This window comes from Prenolepis imparis, unplaced genomic scaffold (assembly GCF_030444845.1).
Source record: "Prenolepis imparis isolate NDT839.2.m4 unplaced genomic scaffold, iyPreImpa1.0 SCAF_7, whole genome shotgun sequence".
NCBI lineage: Eukaryota > Metazoa > Arthropoda > Insecta > Hymenoptera > Formicidae > Prenolepis > Prenolepis imparis.
In genome coordinates, this window is record NW_028141165.1 from 5,475,077 (window position 1) to 5,501,568 (window position 26,492).

General features: G+C 35.8%; 2 protein-coding genes across 10 annotated transcripts in view; one reads left to right on the forward strand and one right to left on the reverse strand.

The window, feature by feature from the left end:
* Hnrnp-k (Heterogeneous nuclear ribonucleoprotein K) overlaps positions 1 to 14,387 on the forward strand; it is a 93,000-nt gene extending 78,613 nt beyond the window's left edge. For all 7 annotated transcript variants that reach the window (XM_083042335.1, XM_083042333.1, XM_083042339.1 and 4 more), the window contains 5 exons: positions 7,811 to 7,939; positions 8,250 to 8,772; positions 9,037 to 9,191; positions 9,366 to 9,535; positions 10,979 to 14,387. In XM_083042335.1, coding sequence (XP_082898461.1) covers positions 7,811 to 7,939; positions 8,250 to 8,772; positions 9,037 to 9,191; positions 9,366 to 9,535; positions 10,979 to 11,006 — 1,005 coding nt within the window. In that variant the 3' untranslated portion in view covers positions 11,007 to 14,387. The remainder of the gene's footprint in view (positions 1 to 7,810; positions 7,940 to 8,249; positions 8,773 to 9,036; positions 9,192 to 9,365; positions 9,536 to 10,978) is intronic.
* LOC145938597 (cytochrome b5) lies at positions 925 to 2,857 on the reverse strand. 3 transcript variants are annotated; one of them, XM_083042345.1, is made up of 3 exons: positions 2,703 to 2,857; positions 1,443 to 1,739; positions 925 to 1,093 (listed from the first exon to the last, which is right to left on the reverse strand). In XM_083042345.1, exons 2-3 carry the CDS (start codon positions 1,723 to 1,725, stop codon positions 966 to 968), a joined length of 411 nt encoding a protein of 136 aa, XP_082898471.1. In that variant the 5' UTR covers positions 1,726 to 1,739; positions 2,703 to 2,857; the 3' UTR covers positions 925 to 965. The 3 variants fall into 3 exon arrangements, with proteins under 3 accessions (XP_082898471.1, XP_082898472.1, XP_082898473.1); XM_083042346.1 differs by having other exon boundaries at positions 925 to 1,090; positions 2,703 to 2,854; XM_083042347.1 differs by lacking the exon at positions 2,703 to 2,857 and adding an exon at positions 1,917 to 2,048.
* Positions 14,388 to 26,492: the final 12,105 nt, after the last annotated feature.

A 26,492-nucleotide genomic window follows, 5' to 3' on the forward strand; every position in this document is an offset into this window, starting at 1 on the left:
GTCACGGTGACGCCGCGTATTTATCTGCGTGCATGTCGCAGAGAGATAAGCGCGATAGTCGAGTTGGTCGATCGACGAAGTGTGCATTCACCAGAGAAACACAACTTGACAATATATGTGGAAATATATATAGCGATATACAAATATCAATATTTATTAAGATTTTTCGTAGCAAATATTTCGAATCGAATAGCAGTGATTACGTTTATTATAATTAACAAAAGTTTTTTTTTTCTTTCACGCACACACGTATACATATTCGATATTTCATAATTTTTTGTTATCCGACAAAATGGCAATTTTTTTGTAGTATACAACAAATACTTGTTAATTGATGCACGGTGCATTTCAACATATTTTATAGATATGCTAATATTTTTTTCTAAAAATATTAGCATATCTATAAACTATATCTGATTCACAAAAAGGCGTGTATAATTTTAACATAAATTTTGCATTCGTAAGCTTGTGTCAGAACTAGAGGCCAAAATGAGAGGAGTTACATAAAATGTACCGATGTTTTGTTGAATCATTTCTTTGAATATACTTTTTCAGCGGCCACTTCGTTACAGATTACATTACAACGTATTTTAGTTACAGAAATAATAAAAGAGCTTTTTACTTTTATCTGCAAAATTATTATAAGCAAGTATATTTAGCCGATTTATATATGTATATTTCCTTAATTATCTTTTATCAAAGTGTTACAAAAATATTTACTTAACTTCGCAATAGATGCATATCTCCTTCAGTGCAAAGTTGAAAACAATTTTATATCACTAAAAGTAATAAATTACTTGAGAAACTTAACAACACAAACACAAATAGAAGAGACAAAGCTTCAAAAGCTTAACAAACTTATTCTCGACAGAACGAATTTCGTATAGCATTGCAATACGTAGAATTTTGCTAAAATTAAATATCTGTATTGCGCACATATATATATTCACGTGAAACACTTTAAATTACACAGTCTGATAGTAGAATATTATAGCATAAATTGCGATAGCAACGTAGACTAACAGCATAAGCGACATTAACTTTCCTTTCGTCTGGCGATCATCTTGGCCGTATCCCGTTGATTTTTTATCTGCTTAAAGAAGAAAATATTTCTTAAAGCATATTGACACTGAGTGAGAGAAGAACGATTTATGTCTATTGTTTCCACTAGGGCAGGAATAAAATTATTATAATAATTATCTTTGTAAATGATTATGGTATATTCTTATTTATCTCACTTTATCGTTTATCGTAATCACGTTAAAGTGTTTTTAATTTGAGGGAAGATATATATATATATATATATATGAATTTAAAAATAAAATTGCCAATAATAATCATCAAAGAACAAGAAAATCTGATATATTTTATCTGTATAAAACGCTGATATGGAATCTGTGGATTTTTGCTGAGATTAAAATTGCAATAAAGTAGAAAAGAACCTGTTATCGCATCTGCACTAGTTGTCTCTGATTGAACCGCGCTCCTCTGATTCGTTACTTCTCCAATTTTAAACTTATTCCGAAGTAGTTTCGCCTCTTCAGAATGACCGATGCTCTCGAAATGATCCGTTGCATCTTGCCCCGCTAACTCCAGCAGTATGTCCTCGCCGCCAGGATGTTCCGACAGGAACGACGTGATGTTGTAAACATTCTCGTCTATTATTATCCACAGATCCTGAGCGTTATTGTGCAGGGCAACTTCCTCGATCGTGTATTTATTCATTGTGGTTCGCGATGCTGAGGAGAAAGATCGTAAAAAAAAAAAGGAAAAATTATTTACTCGAAAAAGCTCGACGGTGAAATGTCTCTTTTGCGTTCTACTTTTCACTGTGTGTAATTTTTGCGCGATCTATTTTTCTTTCCCGACACAACAGTGGAATATATTTGATATAAAAGTTCATTTTTTCTCTTCACCTTGGAACAAACGCACGCGAGATCTATTTTCGAGATGTCGATCGGATCGGGATGGCACTTTGAAAGGGAAAACAGGTCGCGTATATCGGACAGAGATGAGTTCCTCGACCAGACCAGGTCGCGTCTTCGTCTCCTCGCGCGTTCACGGAGTCACTGATCCGGCCAGTGGCTTCATTTCCTTTCGCCTGTCGCGGATGTGATGTGTCGATGGCGAAAGACGGGTTTCTCGTACACGTATTTGAACGTCGCGCACTTACATTTCACGCTCGGTTCCGGTACGAACGGTGACTCGCCCGCGGCGAGTTCTCAGCGCATGTTTTTTGGCCTAAATAAAACCGCCAACGAAAGGAAAAAAAAAAAAAAAAAAAAAACGCGGACTCAGGCGATATCGAGCGGTCGTCGTGCCTTATATTTACTTTACAACTCTTATACCATCGTCCGTATTTCTAGGCCGACGTAAAGCGATTCGTTGTGTAACATTCCCGCTTTTTTTAATTAATATTCAATCGATCGATGATATTCGTTCGTTTCAGTTCGTGTATAACCGTCAAAAGTCTCTATCGACTATCGATCGTACCTATCTAGTTCGCAATGTCGAGGAATGTAAATTTTAATCTACTAATCTGGACGTCGGGCACGAACCTCGGGATCTATATTTGTCGAAATTTCAGAAAGCTTGGAACTCCACAAATACTTTGGCGATACGTTTCATTTAACTCGAGACCCGGAGTCCAAGTTTTTTATATGTACAAAGATCACACACAAGGAATTTGTATCGGAGCTTACCTGAAATTCTGAAAAAGAAATTTTGAAGGAGATGATTGTGTTGCGATATAATACACGTCTTCGTACGTCGAAATATACTCGTATAATTCTCTGCAGGCACTGTAATAGTAATAGAGCTAACCGACTGGCTCTCTTTCCCGACAAACTCTGCGTTATCGATGCGTAGATTTACATACATAAATTTTACGATCTCATGAAAATGTATCAGGCGATACATTCGTATTCAGTTTCAATAATGATATTGCAGAATACAGGCTCGCGATAGGTGAAAATGTCACGGTGGTATAATAATAATAATTAATGAATCTTGTGGAAATATTATTTTTGACTTATTTTTGACTTTATAATTGATAATTACCAAATTTTCCAATTCAACTTCACGCGTAAGTAGAAATTATACTTGAATTTAAAGAATTTAGAAGAATCCTAATTCATAGATAATAAAATAAAATAGATATCGATATAATATTCGAGATGGTTAACTCTCGTGTATGCTGCATGTACAGGGTGTATCAGACCACCCGTCCACCCCTTTTATTTTGCAAACGGCTCAAAATTATGAAAAACCGCGAAATACGTGTTTGATTATTTCGAGAGTCTACTCTTTTAAGGGGGTTTTGATGGTTGTCCCCCCAAGAAGGTACCCCAGGGGGACCCCAACTCAAAAATTTTAAATGGAATTATTCATATTGTAGTATATCGTTTGAAAAGGCTTAAAAAAAGAAAATTTTTGGCGCAAACCGGAGATTGATACGTTGACCTATTTAGAAGTTATTTAGAATCAAAGTTCAAAATAGGTCAATTTCAAAAAATTATTACTACCATTTGGAAAATCTTAAAAAAAAACGTTTGAGGTGTGAACGTGTTCGTCTTTTTAAGGCCCCTGGTACCTTGCCGACTATGTCGGAATCGTGACGAGAAAACACACGCTAAAAATTTTTAGATGCCATTTCTAAATAAAAACATATTTGCATAAAATAACACTTAAGATCTCTTTAATACACTTCTAAAAAACGCTGAAAACTATCCTTTTCCCTTTATAATCAATCAACAGCTGTAAAATGTAATATTACGAGGCCCAGTCCGTCTGGTCTTTGCACATGCGCAGTCATTCCACATGTCAAAATCTGATATCTCGATCATTTTACGGTTGTTGATTGACTGTCAAAAGAAAAGAATAGTTTTGGTCGTTTTTTAGAAGTGTATTAAAGAGATCTTACGTGTTATTTTATGCAAATATGTTTTTATTTAGAAATGGCATCTAAAACATCTCAACGTGTTATTTCTCGCTTCTGACGTCACGATTCCAATATGGCCGCGGTGAGCACCCAGGAGCTTTAAGTCTTTTCCATAAAAAAATTCAGATTTGACCTTGACGTTTTTTCAGTTCAAAAAATAAATTCAAACAACTTGTTAAATTCATGTCTTGCTTGGATTTCTTTTTCAAATTGAAAAAAAACCTTCACGATCAAATCTCAATTTTTTATGGAAAGGACTTAAACAGACGAATACATTTACATCTTAAACGTTTTTTTAGGATTTTCCAAAATGGTAGTAATGATTTTTTGAAATTGGCTTTTGTTGAACTTTGATCCGAAATAACTTCTGAACGAGTCAACGTATCAACTTCCGATTTGCGCCAAAAATTTTCTTTTTTTATGCCTTTTCAAACGATATACTACAATATGAATGATTCCATTTAAAATTTTTGAGTTGGGGTCCCCCTGGGGTACCTTCTTGGGAGGACAACCATCAAAACCCCCTTAAAAGAGTAGTCTCTCGAAATAATCAAATACGTATGTCGCGATTTTTCATAATTTTGAGCCGTTTCCAAATCAAAAGGAGTGGACTGATACACCCTGTATATATAGTTGACACAAATGTTGAAATTAGTATCGAGCGAAATTGTCAACGGGTTTAGCGTTTACATAAGTGCAGTTGGCGGCGCGGAACTTGCCGCAGCGATGGAAGTTTGTCGCATTGAATTGAATAGAGCGATTCATGTTTAGATTAGTTCATCACGCCGCTCGTAATACCGTGGAAGTTTGCAAACTCCAGACTTCTGCCACGGATGCCACTGCGGCGGAGGACTGTTAGGCAAGTGCGAATTTGGGCGCAGTGCAGCTTATTCTCACAAAGCCGTGTTCCCCCGTATGGTTATGCCGCCACTTCGAGGACTTTGAAGTCCTTTGGATCTGTTCGCGTCGAATTGCCCACAAGCCTATTAAGGCTATCTTAGTCTTCATTTTTTCGTTTCTATATAATAAAATTTTCTTTGTGTAAATGTGGGTATTATTATATTATTTGTATTAAAAATATATATATATATATATATATATTTAATAAAACACATATTTATACAAAATGCGCGAAATAGGAAAACTTTTATTAAATAAAAATAAAAGATAGTTTTATTCTTAATTAATTAAACTTAATTAAAGAAAATACGAGATAAGATGATTAGAGATATATAATCAAAGTTTTACGTGGCTGGGGTAGCATATTATTTCAAGTTCGCGACCTTGAAACTTCGGGTAATCATTAATTATCTTCGGCTCTTGAATATTCAAGAAAATCAACTCGCGGAGAAAGTCCCGCTATATCGTGGGAAGTTTCGAAAGTCCTGAAACTTTTGGAAAATTGAAAATCTATAGTCACGACGCGATCTCAGAACGATCGAGAGATCGTATCACGAAGAATTTCTCATCATCAATATATTTCGTGTACAACGTATCGTTCCCGATTTAACGTTCGTCCGAAAAATAATCTCTTTTCTCGTTCATACGAGGAAAGCAATCGCACACTCTCTCTCCCCGATGATGCAGCCTATGCTGCTATTTACGGCATGTTGCCTCTTTCAAAGGACGATCGATCTACGTTGTTCGTTTCAAGTTTCCGATATCGAATGTCAGAGGATGGAAGTCCGGGCCATCAGGCGAAGCAGAAGTTTCTTTCGAGAATCCTTCGGGACGCCTTGTGTTCGCAGGAGAAACGCGAGTCAACAAGCACTACAACGAGAAGCTTTCATCTTCGCCTTTTATTTTTCCCTTCACCTCCCTCGGAGTTTCGTCGATTAATTATCAAAGTCGCACTGCCGGTTCCTCCGCGATAAATCTCGCTTTGGCATTACGGTACATAAATAAGACGCTTTAGCTCCCTGTTTAAGCTCGAGAGATACGTTTCCGGCTAGCTAATAAAAACTTAATATCAATCATGTACTCGCGAATGGAAATAATGCAGAAGGAAATGGAATGCAAAAGTGATACTGTAAAAAATCGTCGAAAAATAATATATAATATAATATGCCGCGAAAATACAATATTCGATCAATTTACCAATTTGTTGAACGATCCTGTCGCGCCTGTGTAAGAATCTCTCTGTTTATTTCCATTTCCATCCGAGATTAATCCGACAGTTTCGGACGCGCACAGATATCTGAATTAATTAATTTGATTAAAATCATATTTAGCTCTCGCCGGAGGCGCGTGTATCGTGTAAACACTGGTGCTGCTCGATGTCGTTTATCAATTTTTTCCCTTCGAATCTCGGCAGATTTCGGGACGGAAAATTACGCGTGACGCTTTTTTTTTAATTTTATTTCTCTTGCGAGCATTTGAATTTCATTGACCGATTATAAGCACGTCCGAGTGTTTTTATAGTCTTTATAGTGTTTTTAGAGTTTTATTATAGTCGACCTTTATTTTCATTGAAATGAAGCGGATATATTGTCTTGCCTCTCTCTCTCTCGAAAAAAAAAAGAAAAAAACATGCAATTTCTTGCCTCGTGAAACTGAGACGATTAAACTGCCAGAGGTATAAATTGCATTTATTTTTTCCGCCCTCTTTCTTCCTCTACTTTTTTATACTTTATACATATACATGTATCCCTCTCTCGAGTCTATCACTTCGGGATTAACGTTGCATCCAGCCTCCTCCCCCTTCCCTGTTACCGGACGTCTGCATCGGAAACGTTTGAATGGACCTGTACGAGATTGGTAGGAGGGATTCAGGTAAGGGGAGGGAGGGAGAGGGAATTGCTTTGATCTGCGTAATTAAACGGCGTGATTTCTCCGCACAATACCGATGGTTGCCGGACATATACACACTTTGTGTACATACATACATGCGCACGGATTAGATCGTTATCTGTTTTGGATATTTCGCGTATACAGCTGTCGATATTATCGGCAATTTTTCGCTCTTTGCGTTATTCGCATCAAAGCAATCTCCGGATGTCCATCCTGTATATACATATGTATACATCGTCACTGTCTGTCGGTTTTCATTGTCCCCGCACTCGTATAAATGTACTTTGGCGTAACGCAACGTTTCATCACGTGCCTGTTATCTTTGGAAGTTTCGATTATTATTCTTTTTTTTTCTTTTGCCTCTTTGTTTTCACGGCGCGGAGAGACGACAAGTCGAAAGCTAGCCGGAGAAGGATTTGGGGGACCAACCGACGTGCTGCACTTAGCCGTCTCGACGTAGCGTGATCACAAGATCCGAGAAAGTGGTCTACTACGTTGGGTAGACTATGTTAAGCGACTATCAGCACGCGATCTGACCATTGTCGTCTCGAGGTATTACTTAAAAGTCTTCGCGACAAAAAGAACGGGGTGTAGATTAGCGTAGCGACCTAACGAAAACATTCGAGCATCGTTAGGTCGTTAACTAGGGGTGAAAGTTGTGAGAGAGAAAGAGACTCGAGAAAGTCGACAAACTCATGTGGTACTGACGTGTAATTAAAAAGAAAGAGCTTTTATTAAGTTTATCAGCTGATATGGGCGACATCAGCCGAGATTGCACAATCGATCAATAGACGAAAGAATCGACGAAAGTATGAAATCAAGTATAATCGTATGTAAAAGAATTCTTTGGTATATGCAAAAAAACGCGTTATCCGGAATAAGTACAAAACTTTCTTGTTAGTTGAAGAACCGTTATCTACTCGAATCCTTTCAACTTTCCGACTATGATGGAAGTTTTGGGTATCAATCCCCTCGATGCAAATCGATGCGCGAAAAGTTCTCCAAATTCTACCTATCCCGATCCTCGAGTGGCTGTCGTACAACGTCGTCTAACGCGCTCGAATATCTTTTGTGTTCCAGAAAACCGGAGCCAGGATCAAGATCTACTCCAACACCTGCCCCCGCAGCACGGATCGTCTCATCAGCATCTGCGGGAAACCCTCGACGTGCATCGAATGCATACGCGAATTGATCGCCACCATTAAGACCGTAAGTAGTATATATACCGCGCGAGATCATGACTTTCCTATAAATCGCTCGGTTACATCCGCTACATCCTGCACGTACGAATGCGATCCTTTTTGTTAAGCGCGGATGATTTGTTTCGTATCCTCCTACCACAGAGTATCTCGATATTCCTATCTTCGATATTCATCTATAATCTCCCAGATGATGTCAAGTATGAGATATATATAAAAAAAAGATTCTTCCAATCGTTTATGCAAAGCTTTCGCTCTATTTACGATACACCAGGTGTATCACCAGGTCAGAAGAGTAATATCGCGCCTTTATTTTCCAGTCACCGCTGAAGGGTGTGAACAACCCTTACGATCCGCACAACTTCGACGATTTCTATGCCGACGATTATGGCGGCTACGGCAACGCCGATGGTAATCAGGGCAAGGTCGGCGGATTTGGCGGACCTGGTGGTCGCGGTGGTGGCGGCAGCGGTGGCGGAGGAGGCGGCGGCGGCGCCGGGGGCGGCGGCGGCGGCGGGATGCCGCCGAGACGCGACAATCGCAGCAGCGGCCCCGGTGACATGAACCGCGGCTTCCCGCCGCCACAGAGAGGCGGCCCGCGCGGCGGAGGTGGCGGCGGCGGCAGCGGCGGAATGTCCGGCGGCCCACCGGATCGCGGTTACGGGGGTAATTCGCGTGTAGGCGGCGGTGGCGGAGGCGGCTACGACGGCGGCCGCGGAGGCGGTGGATACGGCGGCGGCGGCGGCGGCGGCGGTGGTGGCGGTGGCGGTGGTGGCGGTGGCGGCGGCGGCGGCGGAAACCGAGGCGGACCGCCACCCTACGGCGGCGGAAATTACAACAACGGTAAGGAGGAATTCTTTTATCGATGATCCATAGAAGCTTTGGCGACCGGATCTTGATTCTTTAACATTTCAATCGAGGAAGAAAAATCGCGTTTCTTTAATCGCGAGATAGAAAATATTAAAATATATCATTGGAGATTGATATGCGTTGAGATACGGATGACGAACGTTCCGTTAAATCGTCGTATGTCGTCGAAATTTATATTCGAGGATCCGCATACCCAGCGTGAAACACGAGTCCATTAATTTTTTCTTTTTGTCGCAGGTGATGGATGGGGAATACAAGGAGGCGCGCCTAATGGCCTAGGTGGCGGCGGTAACTTGGGGATGGGTGGCCCACCTATGGGTGGAAACAATCAGGGCAACCAGGGCAACATGAGCGGAAACAAGACCAGTACACAAGTCACCATTCCCAAAGACGTAAGTCGATTAATATTATTAATCTAATGCTTATCGTATTTTTATTTCTGTATTCTTGATGAAGATACAATGTTTAACAATAATCGTCGTATCTTAGATATTGAATTTTACTTGCTCTTAGACTATATGTTGAAGTGTGAGAGAGGCCTGATTTACAGAATTTCTTGTTTGCAGTTGGCCGGAGCCATAATTGGCAAAGGCGGTGCGCGGATCAGAAAAATCAGGTCCGACAGTGGTGCTGGAATAACTATAGACGAGCCACTGCCCGGCAGTAATGATCGTATCATCACTATTACCGGGATTTCCAGTCAGATACAAATGGCCCAGTACCTGCTGCAGCAGAGGTAATTATATTACAACGTATATTCTTATTATATACTAATGCTATATAAACGTAGGTATTCGCTTTTCATTTCATGTAACATTAAACGCTACCCTTATATTACATAACTTGGTAAAACTTGGAATCAAACACATTTACTATTAAATAGCGTCGCTAAATAAAAATGGGAAAGCATATTACGAAGCATCGATATTTATATAGCGTAACATATTTAAACATGTACCATTCTTTTAATTACATGATAAAAATTGTGCGATATAAAAGCTTGTGATACATGATATTGTAATAAATATTGTTCTGTGCCGCTATTTTGCTATGATTTTGCGGAACTTTGCATAAAATCTTTGATAATGATATAAAGAAAATATTGTTAAAATAAAATCGAAGAAAGGAGAAAGAATCCACGAATACATAATATACATACCTTGAATCTCGAGAGATGTAAACACGTGTTATCAGATAAAGTCAATTTACATGTATTATAAATAATCAGCCTGTGAATGATACACATCGTGGTATTCATACTCTTCGATTTTATATGGCGTATCCGATTATCGGAGTCGATTCTCCTCCGCCGTTCTCGCACGATTCTTCGTACTTCATCCGCTTATAACCGGCATCGGGTCATCTCACCTCACCTCCAGGAACTAACACAATCCGACTAACCAAACAAACGGAGGCGAATGTAACAAACTCGCAATGGTGAAGGAGGAATCGAGACGGAGAGAGACGAACGAAGAAAGGAAAGAACGACGCGCTAGAGAGTCTCTAGTTCAGCGTGAAGGAAAAATGGAGCCCCGTTGTATGGAAGACTAGTGATTTTGTTGTTCTACTTTCGATGTAACAAGGAATCACTAATCATCCTACAAAGGCGCTCACGAACGTCGCCTCCCCCAAGACCTGCTTTCGGAACTAACATCATCCCCGCTACGCTCCGTTTGCTCATCGATGCGCCGACTAATTTCGTTCAACTAAAAGTAGCCTTTTATAACAAATGCTTATATAATCATTTAATAATGGAGCCGTGAAGAAGTGATGTAACATTTTATTCATAATCGAATAACACACATAATCCATTTTTATTCTTGACATATACTAATATAATTAAAGCTTCGAGCGCTATCACTGCGTCATTATTCGCTATATATTTATAGCATCGTTCAGATATCATTAAATTAAGGCTTTTCATATCAATTGTCGTTTAATCTCAACTTGCGTAACGTCAGATGCTTGCATTCTTGTCATTTTGCATTTTCCCGTAATTTTTTATGAAATTACTTTTGAAAATAGCTCCTAAAAATTCTAGAAATTAATATATATCAGGGAAAAGAAATATATGCTACATATATATCATTCTAATTCCTTCATCTTTCCTCTATTTCAAATTCTAATCTACTCGTCGATCTTCGATTGAATGAAAATTTCGTTATTTTTTCTGTTTCAGCGTGCACGAGAATGCAGATCATTACTAAGCCATGGTTGCATTCGGGGGAGGGGGAGCCAAAGATACGTTTTTGTATTTTTTTTTTTTTTTTTTTTTTTAGAAATATTTCTTGGGTAAATATGTAAACACTGAGAAAGAGTGGAAACTGAAACAAGTACACACGTTGACATGCATCCACGGAAACAACTTCCGGCAAAGCTGCTACGCGCAGAAGGATGTGATAGAATTTTACACGCACCACACGTGAATCAATCACCCTCTCCCAGGAAGAGAAACGCTTAAATGGTCTATGCTAACGCGACCTTGATGCAGCGAGATACTGTTCTCAAGGATGGTAGCCGCCCATCGCAGCCTGCAAAGTAAATTTGATCTATGAATCGAGTACCGCTAACATTTTCGATGTCGGCCTTTTTTTAGTATAGAACTCTCTTATTTGTATCGTGTTCGAGGCACATACACATACACTGTCGATGTGACAGCGGGGGGGTTTCAAACTGGCGAGCAATCGCACCGTGTTCCCCGATGTTAGCATTCCCGAGAAAACGTATTTATCGCTTGAAAGAAATCCAAAGAATGATCCCTTCTCTCTACCGTAATAGCGCGAGCTGTTTTACGGCGAGACATCGTATATATATATCTCCCTCTTTTTCTCTCTTTTTTTTTTTAATTATCGTTAGATCTTGTTCCCTTTCATCCGACGGAATTAACGTTTCAATTTCGAACTATATAATAGTGTGTTAACGAATGATCGAGACGCTGGCGCGAGACAGCCAATTTGAAACCGTTTACGCGCGTAAGCGACTCCTGAACATCGAGACCTGACAACGCACACTTTTTTCTCATTACGTTTTCTTTCCAGCTTTTTGATAAATTCTTTACAAATTTTAATCCTATTGAAGTGTAAGAGTAAATGCGAAATAGAGTGAATGCGAGGGCAACAGTGTCGGGAGCGAGGAGGTCGCAGCGACGAAGAACGAGAGAGAAAGAGAGAGAAAATAAGATTTCACAACTAGGCAAATATATTTGCAAGAGAAAAGAAGCAAACAAAAAATATATCGCGAAAAGAAACTGTACATAAGACCCACTAACCATCCTTTCCCCTTAATTGCCGCATACACCGTTTCTCTGCTGTTGCATTATTATATATTATTATTATATAGTTACTATATATTGATTATTATTACCATACACGATTTATATTGATAAGGATATCTTTTACGTTATTATATCCCACCCTAAATCTGTACTAATCATACCTTTATCTATAGGGAACGCATAAGCGGCGTTCTTAGTGTTATAATTAGTAAGAGTAATTAGGTTTAAGGAAGAGACAAGTAAGTAAGAGTATATGGGGGGGGGGGCACCATCGGCGAAGAGGGAACCAAACGGTTTAGGGAACGATAAAATCGATAATATTGAATCTGCAACGAAGTCTGTTATGTATTAGTAATATATCTCGGTAAAAATGTATCATGTCCGATTTATTTTTTGATTTTCTGATGAAGCGTGCTTCTTTTCAGTTTGTTTCTCATTCGCCTCTATAGTTATTTTTCTATTATATATTGTACAGAAAACACTCCTCTTGCGCGAGAGAAACGTGAGATGTAGATTACCGAGACGAGTTCACACGACGCTGTTGCCGCAGCTAAAATCCTTTATCACGATCACACCCTCGTCGATGTGTGAAATCTTCGATTCGAGAAAAAAAACTTCACACAAAGATACGACGACTGCAGCAGTTTCAAAAGTAACACATACGCCGAATTCGACGTATAACATAATCTGTAAATATATACTTGTACCGTAGAAATGGCACTACTATCTTGTGAAAACGCAACTCTGCGCTCGAGCGATTGTATTTTTTAACAAGTATAGGCGGCCGTATAGGTAATTTTTTCTAAGTGCAATTAATTAAAAACAATTGTACCGAAAAAGCGTTATCTAGTGCAGCCGTTCGAGCGATCGTGATTGAAAGAACCGCCCCGAGGAATAGCAAATTTAATTCTCGCGCTAACGTTGGAGGGTTACGCGATTGTCATTGACGCATATACCGGACTGTACAACCCTTGACCTTGATAAAAAAAAAAAAAGAAGAAGCTGTGGTCAATATAACACTTAACGATCGCCGTTTCCAGTTGTCCCCGCTACCGATGGTCGACCCCGCGTTAATTCGTAATATTACCCTTTCCTCTCTCTCTCCAAACCCTGAATACGTTTAGGTCAGTAGTCCAGTCACTACCCCTTTCCCGATCTCCCTCTTTCCCCCCTTGCTTCCCTTCTCACCGGGGTACTTACAAAGGGCATTTTTAAGCGTCTTGTCCGCGTGGCAGAGTGTTCATTACAGATGACACCGATGACCCCCTAGACTCGTCATATGCGGATTTATACATGTAGCGGTTCGATCAAAGAGATATACGTTCGGGATAAGATGCCGTATCATGTATGGAATTATTTCATCGATGCGCCCTACTTTGCGTAAATCTGCGTGTGCGATAAGTCTTATATAGATTTAAAAATGTCCCATATTCTTCACAGCAAGATTGCGATCGACTGTTCACAGAAGAACTACTGCGACTTTTTGCAATGAGAATTTTTCATTTTATATATACATAATATTATATATATATATATAATTTTTTTTATATATAATATAGTTATTTTTTAGTTCGCACACTGCATCATTGTTCAAATTCGTATCCAGAATACGAAGAGAGATTTGATTTTTTTTCTCCTGATCTAATACGTTGTGTTACATTATGTGTATTTATTTTGTATCTTTTAAAGAGAATTAGATCGACAAATATTATTGAATTATTTCAACGTTAGAAAACATAGAAGAAAAAAAACGTTGATCTGTGAACAGTTTTGCGGAATCGCCTCGGTTCGCCAAAGTTTATACGGGAATCTTTTTTTTTTTTTTTCATTGAATTTAAAATTCGAACAGGCGTGCGCGACCCCTGCAAACGAGAGAAACTGAATCAAAATTGATCCCGCGTGAAAAAGCTTCGTCCGCGTGTATGCATTTTTCGTTTAACACACTTGTTAACTATAATCCGTTTCACACTATACGACGAGAGGCACGTAAGCACGCGTGTGTGTGTTTGTGCGTGTATGAATGACAATAGTATGAGAGAATGCGTGTATAGATGCCTGTTCGAGTGCATATGGAGGAAATATATTGATGCCAGATATATATAAACCGATTATTACAGAGAGAAAGAGATTCGGGCTTTTGGAAGGTAAAGATAACGTGCGAGCATCATGATCATAAGTGAGGGAGAGAGAGCGAGAGAGAGAAAGAGAGCGCTATACACTCGTTCGTATCACGATGTGTGTACTGTATAAGATATACAGTTTACAATTATTTGTAACGGATACTTTTTATTTGTCAAATAAAAGTTAGTACAAATGCGCTTTTTTTCCTTTTCACCCGATCGACCATCAAGTTAAGTGCTGTTCTTTCTGCGACCTAATATTCGATATTATAATGAAAGTATCTCTTTTCATTAATAGTTATAAATAAAATGCGTAGAAAAAGTGCTCTGTCAGATATACACATATTCAGAGCTAAATGTACGATGAATTTATCAAACTAGAACAACACAAGCGCGCGCTACGCGCGCGCCATTCTTCGGTTTTATGTTTATTAAAAAATAATATAAAATTTGTTTAAACTCGATTAATATTTTTTCATAGAAATCAACTGATTAAAGCGTTAATTTGGTAATTAAATTTTAAAATAATATGTTAAAATATTAAAATAGTAAAATGTTGTAAAATTGTAAATAATATGTTATAATATCTTATTCTCGGTTAATATTTTTTGATGGAAATCAGCTGATAACTTTCAAAAATATTAATCCAGTTTAAAGTATTATAACATATTTAAAACTAATATTATTATTTTTTTAAATTTTATTTTGAACAAACTGTCAAACTGCTAATTCTCGCGATAACAGCATCTCGATGCTACGAATATAACATACAACGCGAATCTTGACAGCCAATAAGCATCGCAGAAAAGCGACAACAATAAGCTTTGATATATGCGAGTATCGATTTTACATATCTTTTTTAGAAAAGAAAATAATTCAACCTTTTTGTCACGCAATTACTCTGCCATGAGCATAAAATATTAAATTCGAGTCAAAAATAATAAAATAATAACTCGCACTTTATATATCGTAATTTTATTATGCGCAAAGTAAGAATGTAGAGAAATTAAGTAGTACGAGTCAACAATTTCTCAGTACGCCTTTTCGTCGCGCAATCATTTAATCATTAACATAAAATTATAAATGCATGAATAGTGTATTGTTTGCAGATTATTTTGGTACCATAAGCATACCAGCGTAGTACCTTTTTAGTCTAATATACGTAAAATGAATCCGCGGCGTATGGGATCCGCGGCTTAAAAATTTTAATTTTCAGTATTTTAAAACGCGCCAAAAATTATTCGTTTACATATTTCAACAGCACATTGCCTGCACATTATGATGGTACCATCACCATACCAGCCTACAAACTTTTTGGTATTATATACGTAATATAATTGTGCGCCGTATGGGATCCGCGGCTTAAAAATTTTAATTTTCAGTATTTCAAAACGCGCTAAAAATTATTCGTTTACATATTTCAACAGTACATTGCCTGCACATTATGATGGTACCATCACCATACCAGCCTACAAACTTTTTGGTATAATATACGTAACATAATTGTGCGCCGTATGGGATCCGCGGCTTAAAAATTTTAATTTTCAGTATTTTAAAACGAGCCAAAAATTAATCGTATATAAGTTTCAATAGTGTATTGTTTGCAGATTATTTTGGTACCATAAGCATATCAGCGTACTACCTTTTTGATCTAATAAACGTAAAATGAATCCGTGTCGATTGGGGTCCGCGGTAAAAAAATTTAAATTTTCAATATTTTTAAACAAACCAAAAATTAATTTTTCATAAATTTTAACTGTACATTGTCTGCACATTATGTTGATACCATTAACATACCAGCCAACAAACTTTTTGATTTAATATACGTAATATAATTGTGCGCCGTATGGGATCCGCGGCTTAAAAATTTTGGTTTTCTATATTTTAAAACGAGCCAAAAATTAATCGGATATAAGTTTCAATAGTGTATTGTTTGCAGATTATTTTGGTACCATCAGCACACCAGCGTACTACCTTTTTGGTCTAATATACGTAAAATGAATCCGCGCCGTATGGGGTTCGCGGGTAAAAAATTTTAATTTTCAATATTTTAAAGCGAGCCAAAAATTAATCTTTCATATATTTCAACAGTACATTGCCTGCACCTCAAAAATTCATCGATTATACATTTTAATAGTACATTGATTACAGAATTATTTGGTATCAAGCAGACACCAGCGTACAAATTTTTTAATACGATAAACATAAAATAAGGATGCGTCGCATAGGGTCAGCGGCATAAATGTATTAATTTCTAATATTTTAAGACGAGCCAAAAATTCATCGATTATACATTTTAATAGTTCATTGATTACAGAATCTATTGGTACCAAGCAGACAAGAGCGTACAAACTTTTTCATTAGCTATACATAAATTAAGGATGCGTCGCATAGGGTCAGCGGCATAAATGTATAAATTTCTAATATTTTAAGACGAGCCAAAAATTCATCGATTATACATTTTAATAGTACATTGATTACAGAATCTTTTGGTACTATGCAGACACCAGCGTACAAATTTTTTAATACGATAAACATAAAATAAGGATGCGTCGCACAGGGTCCGCGTCAAAAAAGTATCGATTTCTAATATTTTAAGACGAGCCAAAAATTCATCGATTATACATTTTAATAGTACATTGATTACAGAATCTTTTGGTACCAAGCAGACAACAGCGTACAAACTTTTTCATTTGCTATACATAAATTAAGGATGCGTCGCATAGGGTCAGCGGCATAAATGTATTAATTTCTAATATTTTAAGACGAGCCAAAAATTCATCGATTATACATTTTAATTGTACATTGATTACAGAATCTTTTGGTACCATGCAGACACCAGCGTACAATTTTTTTAATACGATAAACATAAAATAAGGATGCGTCGCACAGGGTCCGCGTCAAAAAAGTATCGATTTCTAATATTTTAAGACGAGCCAAAAATTCATCGATTATACATTTTAATAGTACATTGATTACAGAATCTTTTGGTACCAAGCAGACAACAGCGTACAAACTTTTTCATTTCCTATACATAAATTAAGGATGCGTCGCACAGGGTCCGCGTCAAAAAAGTATCGATTTATAATATTTTAAGACGAGCCAAAAATTCATCGATTATACATTTTAATAGTACATTGATTACAGAATCTTTTGGTACTATGCAGACACCAGCGTACAAATTTTTTAATACGATAAACATAAAATAAGGATGCGTCGCACAGGGTCAGCGGTAAAAAAGTATCAATTTCTAATATTTTAAGACGAGCCAAAAATTCATCGATTATACATTTTAATACTACATTGATTACAGAATCATTTGGTACCAAACAGACACCAGCGTACAAATTTTTTAACTTGATATACATAAAATAAGATTGCGTCGCATAGGGTCAGCGGCATAAATGTATTAATTTCTAATATTTTAAGACGAGCCAAAAATTCATCGATTATACATTTTAATAGTACATGGATTACAGAATCTTTTGGTACCATGCAGACACCAGCGTACAAATTTTTTAAACGATAAACATAAAATAAATATGCGTCGCATAGGGTCAGCGGCATAAATGTATTAATTTCTAATATTTTAAGACGAGCCAAAAATTCATCGATTATACATTTTAATTGTACATTGATTACAGAATCTTTTGGTACCATGCAGACACCAGCGTACAATTTTTTTAATACGATAAACATAAAATAAGGATGCGTCGCACAGGGTCCGCGTCAAAAAAGTATCGATTTCTAATATTTTAAGACGAGCCAAAAATTCATCGATTATACATTTTAATAGTACATTGATTACAGAATCTTTTGGTACCAAGCAGACAACAGCGTACAAACTTTTTCATTTGCTATACATAAATTAAGGATGCGTCGCACAGGGTCCGCGTCAAAAAAGTATCGATTTATAATATTTTAAGACGAGCCAAAAATTCATCGATTATACATTTTAATAGTACATTGATTACAGAATCTTTTGGTACTATGCAGACACCAGCGTACAAATTTTTTAATACGATAAACATAAAATAAGGATGCGTCGCACAGGGTTCGCGTCAAAAAAGTATCGATTTCTAATATTTTAAGACGAGCCAAAAATTCATCGATTATACATTTTAATAGTACATTGATTACAGAATCTTTTGGTACCAAACAGACACCAGCGTACAAATTTTTTAATACGATAAACATAAAATAAGGATGCGTCGCACAGGGTCCGCGTCAAAAAAGTATCGATTTCTAATATTTTAAGACGAGCCAAAAATTCATCGATTATACATTTTAATAGTACATGGATTACAGAATCTTTTGGTACCATGCAGACACCAGCGTACAAATTTTTTCATTTGTTATACATAAATTAAGGATGCGTCGCATAGGCTCAGCGGCATAAATGTATTAATTTCTAATATTTTAAGAAGAGCCAAAAATTCATCGATTATACACTTTAATTGTACATTGATTACAGAATCTTTTGGTACCATGCAGACACCAGCGTACAATTTTTTTAATACGATAAACATAAAATAAGGATGCGTCGCACAGGGTCCGCGTCAAAAAAGTATCGATTTCTAATATTTTAAGACGAGCCAAAAATTCATCGATTATACATTTTAATAGTACATTGATTACAGAATCTTTTGGTACCAAGCAGACAACAGCGTACAAACTTTTTCATTTGCTATACATAAATTAAGGATGCGTCGCATAGGGTCAGCGGCATAAATGTATTAATTTCTAATATTTTAAGACGAGCCAAAAATTCATCGATTATACATTTTAATTGTACATTGATTACAGAATCTTTTGGTACCATGCAGACACCAGCGTACAATTTTTTTAATACGATAAACATAAAATAAGGATGCGTCGCACAGGGTCCGCGTCAAAAAAGTATCGATTTCTAATATTTTAAGACGAGCCAAAAATTCATCGATTATACATTTTAATAGTACATTGATTACAGAATATTTTGGTACCAAGCAGACAACAGCGTACAAACTTTTTCATTTGCTATACATAAATTAAGGATGCGTCGCATAGGGTCAGCGGCATAAATGTATTAATTTCTAATATTTTAAGACGAGCCAAAAATTCATCGATTATACATTTTAATTGTACATTGATTACAGAATCTTTTGGTACCATGCAGACACCAGCGTACAATTTTTTTAATACGATAAACATAAAATAAGGATGCGTCGCACAGGGTCCGCGTCAAAAATGTATCGATTTCTAATATTTTAAGACGAGCCAAAAATTCATCGATTATACATTTTAATAGTACATTGATTACAGAATCTTTTGGTACCAAGCAGACAACAGCGTACAAACTTTTTCATTTGCTATACATAAATTAAGGATGCGTCGCATAGGGTCAGCGGCATAAATGTATTAATTTCTAATATTTTAAGACGAGCCAAAAATTCATCGATTATACATTTTAATTGTACATTGATTACAGAATCTTTTGGTACCATGCAGACACCAGCGTACAATTTTTTTAATACGATAAACATAAAATAAGGATGCGTCGCACAGGGTCCGCGTCAAAAAAGTATCGATTTCTAATATTTTAAGACGAGCCAAAAATTCATCGATTATACATTTTAATAGTACATTGATTACAGAATCTTTTGGTACCAAACAGACACCAGCGTACAAATTTTTTAATACGATAAACATAAAATAAGGATGCGTCGCACAGGGTCAGCGGTAAAAAAGTATCGATTTCTAATATTTTAAGCCGAGCCAAAAATTCATCGATTATACATTTTAATGGTACATTGATTACAGAATCTTTTGGTACCATGCAGACACCAGCGTACAAGTTTTTTAATACGACAAACATAAAATAAGGATGCGTCACACAGGGTCAGCGGTAAAAAAGTATCAATTTCTACTATTTTAAGACGAGCCAAAAATTCATTGATTATACATTTTATTAGTACATTGATTACAGAATTATTTGGTACCAAGCAGACACCAGCGTACAAATTTTTTAACTTGATATACATAAAATAAAGTTGAGTCGCATAGGGTCAGCGGTAAAATAGTATCAATTTCTAATATTTTAAGACGAGCCAAAAATTCACCGATTATACATTTTAATACTACATTGATTACAGAATCATTTGGTACCAAACAGACACCAGCGTACAAATTTTTTAACTTGATATACATAAAATAAGATTGCGTCGCATAGGGTCAGCGGCATAAATGTATTAATTTCTAATATTTTAATAAGAGCCAAAAATTCATCGATTATACACTTTAATTGTACATTGATTACAGAATCTTTTGGTACCATGCAGACACCAGCGTACAATTTTTTTAATACGATAAACATAAAATAAGGATGCGTCGCACAGGGTCCGCGTCAAAAAAGTATCGATTTCTAATATTTTAAGACGAGCCAAAAATTCATCGATTATACATTTTAATAGTACATGGATTACAGAATCTTTTGGTACCATGCAGACACCAGCGTACAAATTTTTTAAACGATAAACATAAAATAAATATGCGTCGCACAGTGTGCGCGTCAAAAAAGTATCGATTTCTAATATTTTAAGACGAGCCAAAAATTCATCGATTATACATTTTAATAGTACATGGATTACAGAATCTTTTGGTACCATGCAGACACCAGCGTACAAATTTTTTCATTTGTTATACATAAATTAAGGATGCGTCGCATAGGCTCAGCGGCATAAATGTATTAATTTCTAATATTTTAAGAAGAGCCAAAAATTCATCGATTATACACTTTAATTGTACATTGATTACAGAATCTTTTGGTACCAAGCAGACAACAGCGTACAAACTTTTTCATTTGCTATACATAAATTAAGGATGCGTCGCACAGGGTCCGCGTCAAAAAAGTATCGATTTATAATATTTTAAGACGAGCCAAAAATTCATCGATTATACATTTTAATAGTACATGGATTACAGAATCTTTTGGTACCATGCAGACACCAGCGTACAAATTTTTTCATTTGTTATACATAAATTAAGGATGCGTCGCATAGGCTCAGCGGCATAAATGTATTAATTTCTAATATTTTAAGAAGAGCCAAAAATTCATCGATTATACACTTTAATTGTACATTGATTACAGAATCTTTTGGTACCATGCAGACACCAGCGTACAATTTTTTTAATACGATAAACATAAAATAAGGATGCGTCGCACAGGGTCCGCGTCAAAAAAGTATCGATTTCTAATATTTTAAGACGAGCCAAAAATTCATCGATTATACATTTTAATAGTACATTGATTACAGAATCTTTTGGTACCAAGCAGACAACAGCGTACAAACTTTTTCATTTGCTATACATAAATTAAGGATGCGTCGCATAGGGTCAGCGGCATAAATGTATTAATTTCTAATATTTTAAGACGAGCCAAAAATTCATCGATTATACATTTTAATAGTACATTGATTACAGAATCTTTTGGTACTATGCAGACACCAGCGTACAAATTTTTTAATACGATAAACATAAAATAAGGATGCGTCGCACAGGGTCCGCGTCAAAAAAGTATCGATTTCTAATATTTTAAGACGAGCCAAAAATTCATCGATTATACATTTTAATAGTACATTGATTACAGAATCTTTTGGTACCAAACAGACACCAGCGTACAAATTTTTTAATACGATAAACATAAAATAAGGATGCGTCGCACAGGGTCCGCGTCAAAAAAGTATCGATTTCTAATATTTTAAGACGAGCCAAAAATTCATCGATTATACATTTTAATAGTACATGGATTACAGAATCTTTTGGTACCATGCAGACACCAGCGTACAAATTTTTTCATTTGTTATACATAAATTAAGGATGCGTCGCATAGGCTCAGCAGCATAAATGTATTAATTTCTAATATTTTAAGAAGAGCCAAAAATTCATCGATTATACACTTTAATTGTACATTGATTACAGAATCTTTTGGTACCATGCAGACACCAGCGTACAATTTTTTTAATACGATAAACATAAAATAAGGATGCGTCGCACAGGGTCCGCGTCAAAAAAGTATCGATTTCTAATATTTTAAGACGAGCCAAAAATTCATCGATTATACATTTTAATAGTACATTGATTACAGAATCTTTTGGTACCAAGCAGACAACAGCGTACAAACTTTTTCATTTGCTATACATAAATTAAGGATGCGTCGCACAGGGTCCGCGTCAAAAAAGTATCGATTTATAATATTTTAAGACGAGCCAAAAATTCATCGATTATACATTTTAATAGTACATTGATTACAGAATCTTTTGGTACTATGCAGACACCAGCGTACAAATTTTTTAATACGATAAACATAAAATAAGGATGCGTCGCACAGGGTTCGCGTCAAAAAAGTATCGATTTCTAATATTTTAAGACGAGCCAAAAATTCATCGATTATACATTTTAATAGTACATTGATTACAGAATCTTTTGGTACCAAACAGACACCAGCGTACAAATTTTTTAATACGATAAACATAAAATAAGGATGCGTCGCACAGGGTCCGCGTCAAAAAAGTATCGATTTCTAATATTTTAAGACGAGCCAAAAATTCATCGATTATACATTTTAATAGTACATGGATTACAGAATCTTTTGGTACCATGCAGACACCAGCGTACAAATTTTTTCATTTGTTATACATAAATTAAGGATGCGTCGCATAGGCTCAGCGGCATAAATGTATTAATTTCTAATATTTTAAGAAGAGCCAAAAATTCATCGATTATACACTTTAATTGTACATTGATTACAGAATCTTTTGGTACCATGCAGACACCAGCGTACAATTTTTTTAATACGATAAACATAAAATAAGGATGCGTCGCACAGGGTCCGCGTCAAAAAAGTATCGATTTCTAATATTTTAAGACGAGCCAAAAATTCATCGATTATACATTTTAATAGTACATTGATTACAGAATCTTTTGGTACCAAGCAGACAACAGCGTACAAACTTTTTCATTTGCTATACATAAATTAAGGATGCGTCGCATAGGGTCAGCGGCATAAATGTATTAATTTCTAATATTTTAAGACGAGCCAAAAATTCATCGATTATACATTTTAATTGTACATTGATTACAGAATCTTTTGGTACCATGCAGACACCAGCGTACAATTTTTTTAATACGATAAACATAAAATAAGGATGCGTCGCACAGGGTCCGCGTCAAAAAAGTATCGATTTCTAATATTTTAAGACGAGCCAAAAATTCATCGATTATACATTTTAATAGTACATTGATTACAGAATATTTTGGTACCAAGCAGACAACAGCGTACAAACTTTTTCATTTGCTATACATAAATTAAGGATGCGTCGCATAGGGTCAGCGGCATAAATGTATTAATTTCTAATATTTTAAGACGAGCCAAAAATTCATCGATTATACATTTTAATTGTACATTGATTACAGAATCTTTTGGTACCATGCAGACACCAGCGTACAATTTTTTTAATACGATAAACATAAAATAAGGATGCGTCGCACAGGGTCCGCGTCAAAAATGTATCGATTTCTAATATTTTAAGACGAGCCAAAAATTCATCGATTATACATTTTAATAGTACATTGATTACAGAATCTTTTGGTACCAAGCAGACAACAGCGTACAAACTTTTTCATTTGCTATACATAAATTAAGGATGCGTCGCATAGGGTCAGCGGCATAAATGTATTAATTTCTAATATTTTAAGACGAGCCAAAAATTCATCGATTATACATTTTAATTGTACATTGATTACAGAATCTTTTGGTACCATGCAGACACCAGCGTACAATTTTTTTAATACGATAAACATAAAATAAGGATGCGTCGCACAGGGTCCGCGTCAAAAAAGTATCGATTTCTAATATTTTAAGACGAGCCAAAAATTCATCGATTATACATTTTAATAGTACATTGATTACAGAATCTTTTGGTACCAAACAGACACCAGCGTACAAATTTTTTAATACGATAAACATAAAATAAGGATGCGTCGCACAGGGTCAGCGGTAAAAAAGTATCGATTTCTAATATTTTAAGCCGAGCCAAAAATTCATCGATTATACATTTTAATGGTACATTGATTACAGAATCTTTTGGTACCATGCAGACACCAGCGTACAAGTTTTTTAATACGACAAACATAAAATAAGGATGCGTCACACAGGGTCAGCGGTAAAAAAGTATCAATTTCTACTATTTTAAGACGAGCCAAAAATTCATTGATTATACATTTTATTAGTACATTGATTACAGAATTATTTGGTACCAAGCAGACACCAGCGTACAAATTTTTTAACTTGATATACATAAAATAAAGTTGAGTCGCATAGGGTCAGCGGTAAAATAGTATCAATTTCTAATATTTTAAGACGAGCCAAAAATTCACCGATTATACATTTTAATACTACATTGATTACAGAATCATTTGGTACCAAACAGACACCAGCGTACAAATTTTTTAACTTGATATACATAAAATAAGATTGCGTCGCATAGGGTCAGCGGCATAAATGTATTAATTTCTAATATTTTAATAAGAGCCAAAAATTCATCGATTATACACTTTAATTGTACATTGATTACAGAATCTTTTGGTACCATGCAGACACCAGCGTACAATTTTTTTAATACGATAAACATAAAATAAGGATGCGTCGCACAGGGTCCGCGTCAAAAAAGTATCGATTTCTAATATTTTAAGACGAGCCAAAAATTCATCGATTATACATTTTAATAGTACATGGATTACAGAATCTTTTGGTACCATGCAGACACCAGCGTACAAATTTTTTAAACGATAAACATAAAATAAATATGCGTCGCACAGTGTGCGCGTCAAAAAAGTATCGATTTCTAATATTTTAAGACGAGCCAAAAATTCATCGATTATACATTTTAATAGTACATGGATTACAGAATCTTTTGGTACCATGCAGACACCAGCGTACAAATTTTTTCATTTGTTATACATAAATTAAGGATGCGTCGCATAGGCTCAGCGGCATAAATGTATTAATTTCTAATATTTTAAGAAGAGCCAAAAATTCATCGATTATACACTTTAATTGTACATTGATTACAGAATCTTTTGGTACCAAGCAGACAACAGCGTACAAACTTTTTCATTTGCTATACATAAATTAAGGATGCGTCGCACAGGGTCCGCGTCAAAAAAGTATCGATTTATAATATTTTAAGACGAGCCAAAAATTCATCGATTATACATTTTAATAGTACATGGATTACAGAATCTTTTGGTACCATGCAGACACCAGCGTACAAATTTTTTCATTTGTTATACATAAATTAAGGATGCGTCGCATAGGCTCAGCGGCATAAATGTATTAATTTCTAATATTTTAAGAAGAGCCAAAAATTCATCGATTATACACTTTAATTGTACATTGATTACAGAATCTTTTGGTACCATGCAGACACCAGCGTACAATTTTTTTAATACGATAAACATAAAATAAGGATGCGTCGCACAGGGTCCGCGTCAAAAAAGTATCGATTTCTAATATTTTAAGACGAGCCAAAAATTCATCGATTATACATTTTAATAGTACATTGATTACAGAATCTTTTGGTACCAAGCAGACAACAGCGTACAAACTTTTTCATTTGCTATACATAAATTAAGGATGCGTCGCATAGGGTCAGCGGCATAAATGTATTAATTTCTAATATTTTAAGACGAGCCAAAAATTCATCGATTATACATTTTAATAGTACATTGATTACAGAATCTTTTGGTACTATGCAGACACCAGCGTACAAATTTTTTAATACGATAAACATAAAATAAGGATGCGTCGCACAGGGTCCGCGTCAAAAAAGTATCGATTTCTAATATTTTAAGACGAGCCAAAAATTCATCGATTATACATTTTAATAGTACATTGATTACAGAATCTTTTGGTACCAAACAGACACCAGCGTACAAATTTTTTAATACGATAAACATAAAATAAGGATGCGTCGCACAGGGTCCGCGTCAAAAAAGTATCGATTTCTAATATTTTAAGACGAGCCAAAAATTCATCGATTATACATTTTAATAGTACATGGATTACAGAATCTTTTGGTACCATGCAGACACCAGCGTACAAATTTTTTCATTTGTTATACATAAATTAAGGATGCGTCGCATAGGCTCAGCAGCATAAATGTATTAATTTCTAATATTTTAAGAAGAGCCAAAAATTCATCGATTATACACTTTAATTGTACATTGATTACAGAATCTTTTGGTACCATGCAGACACC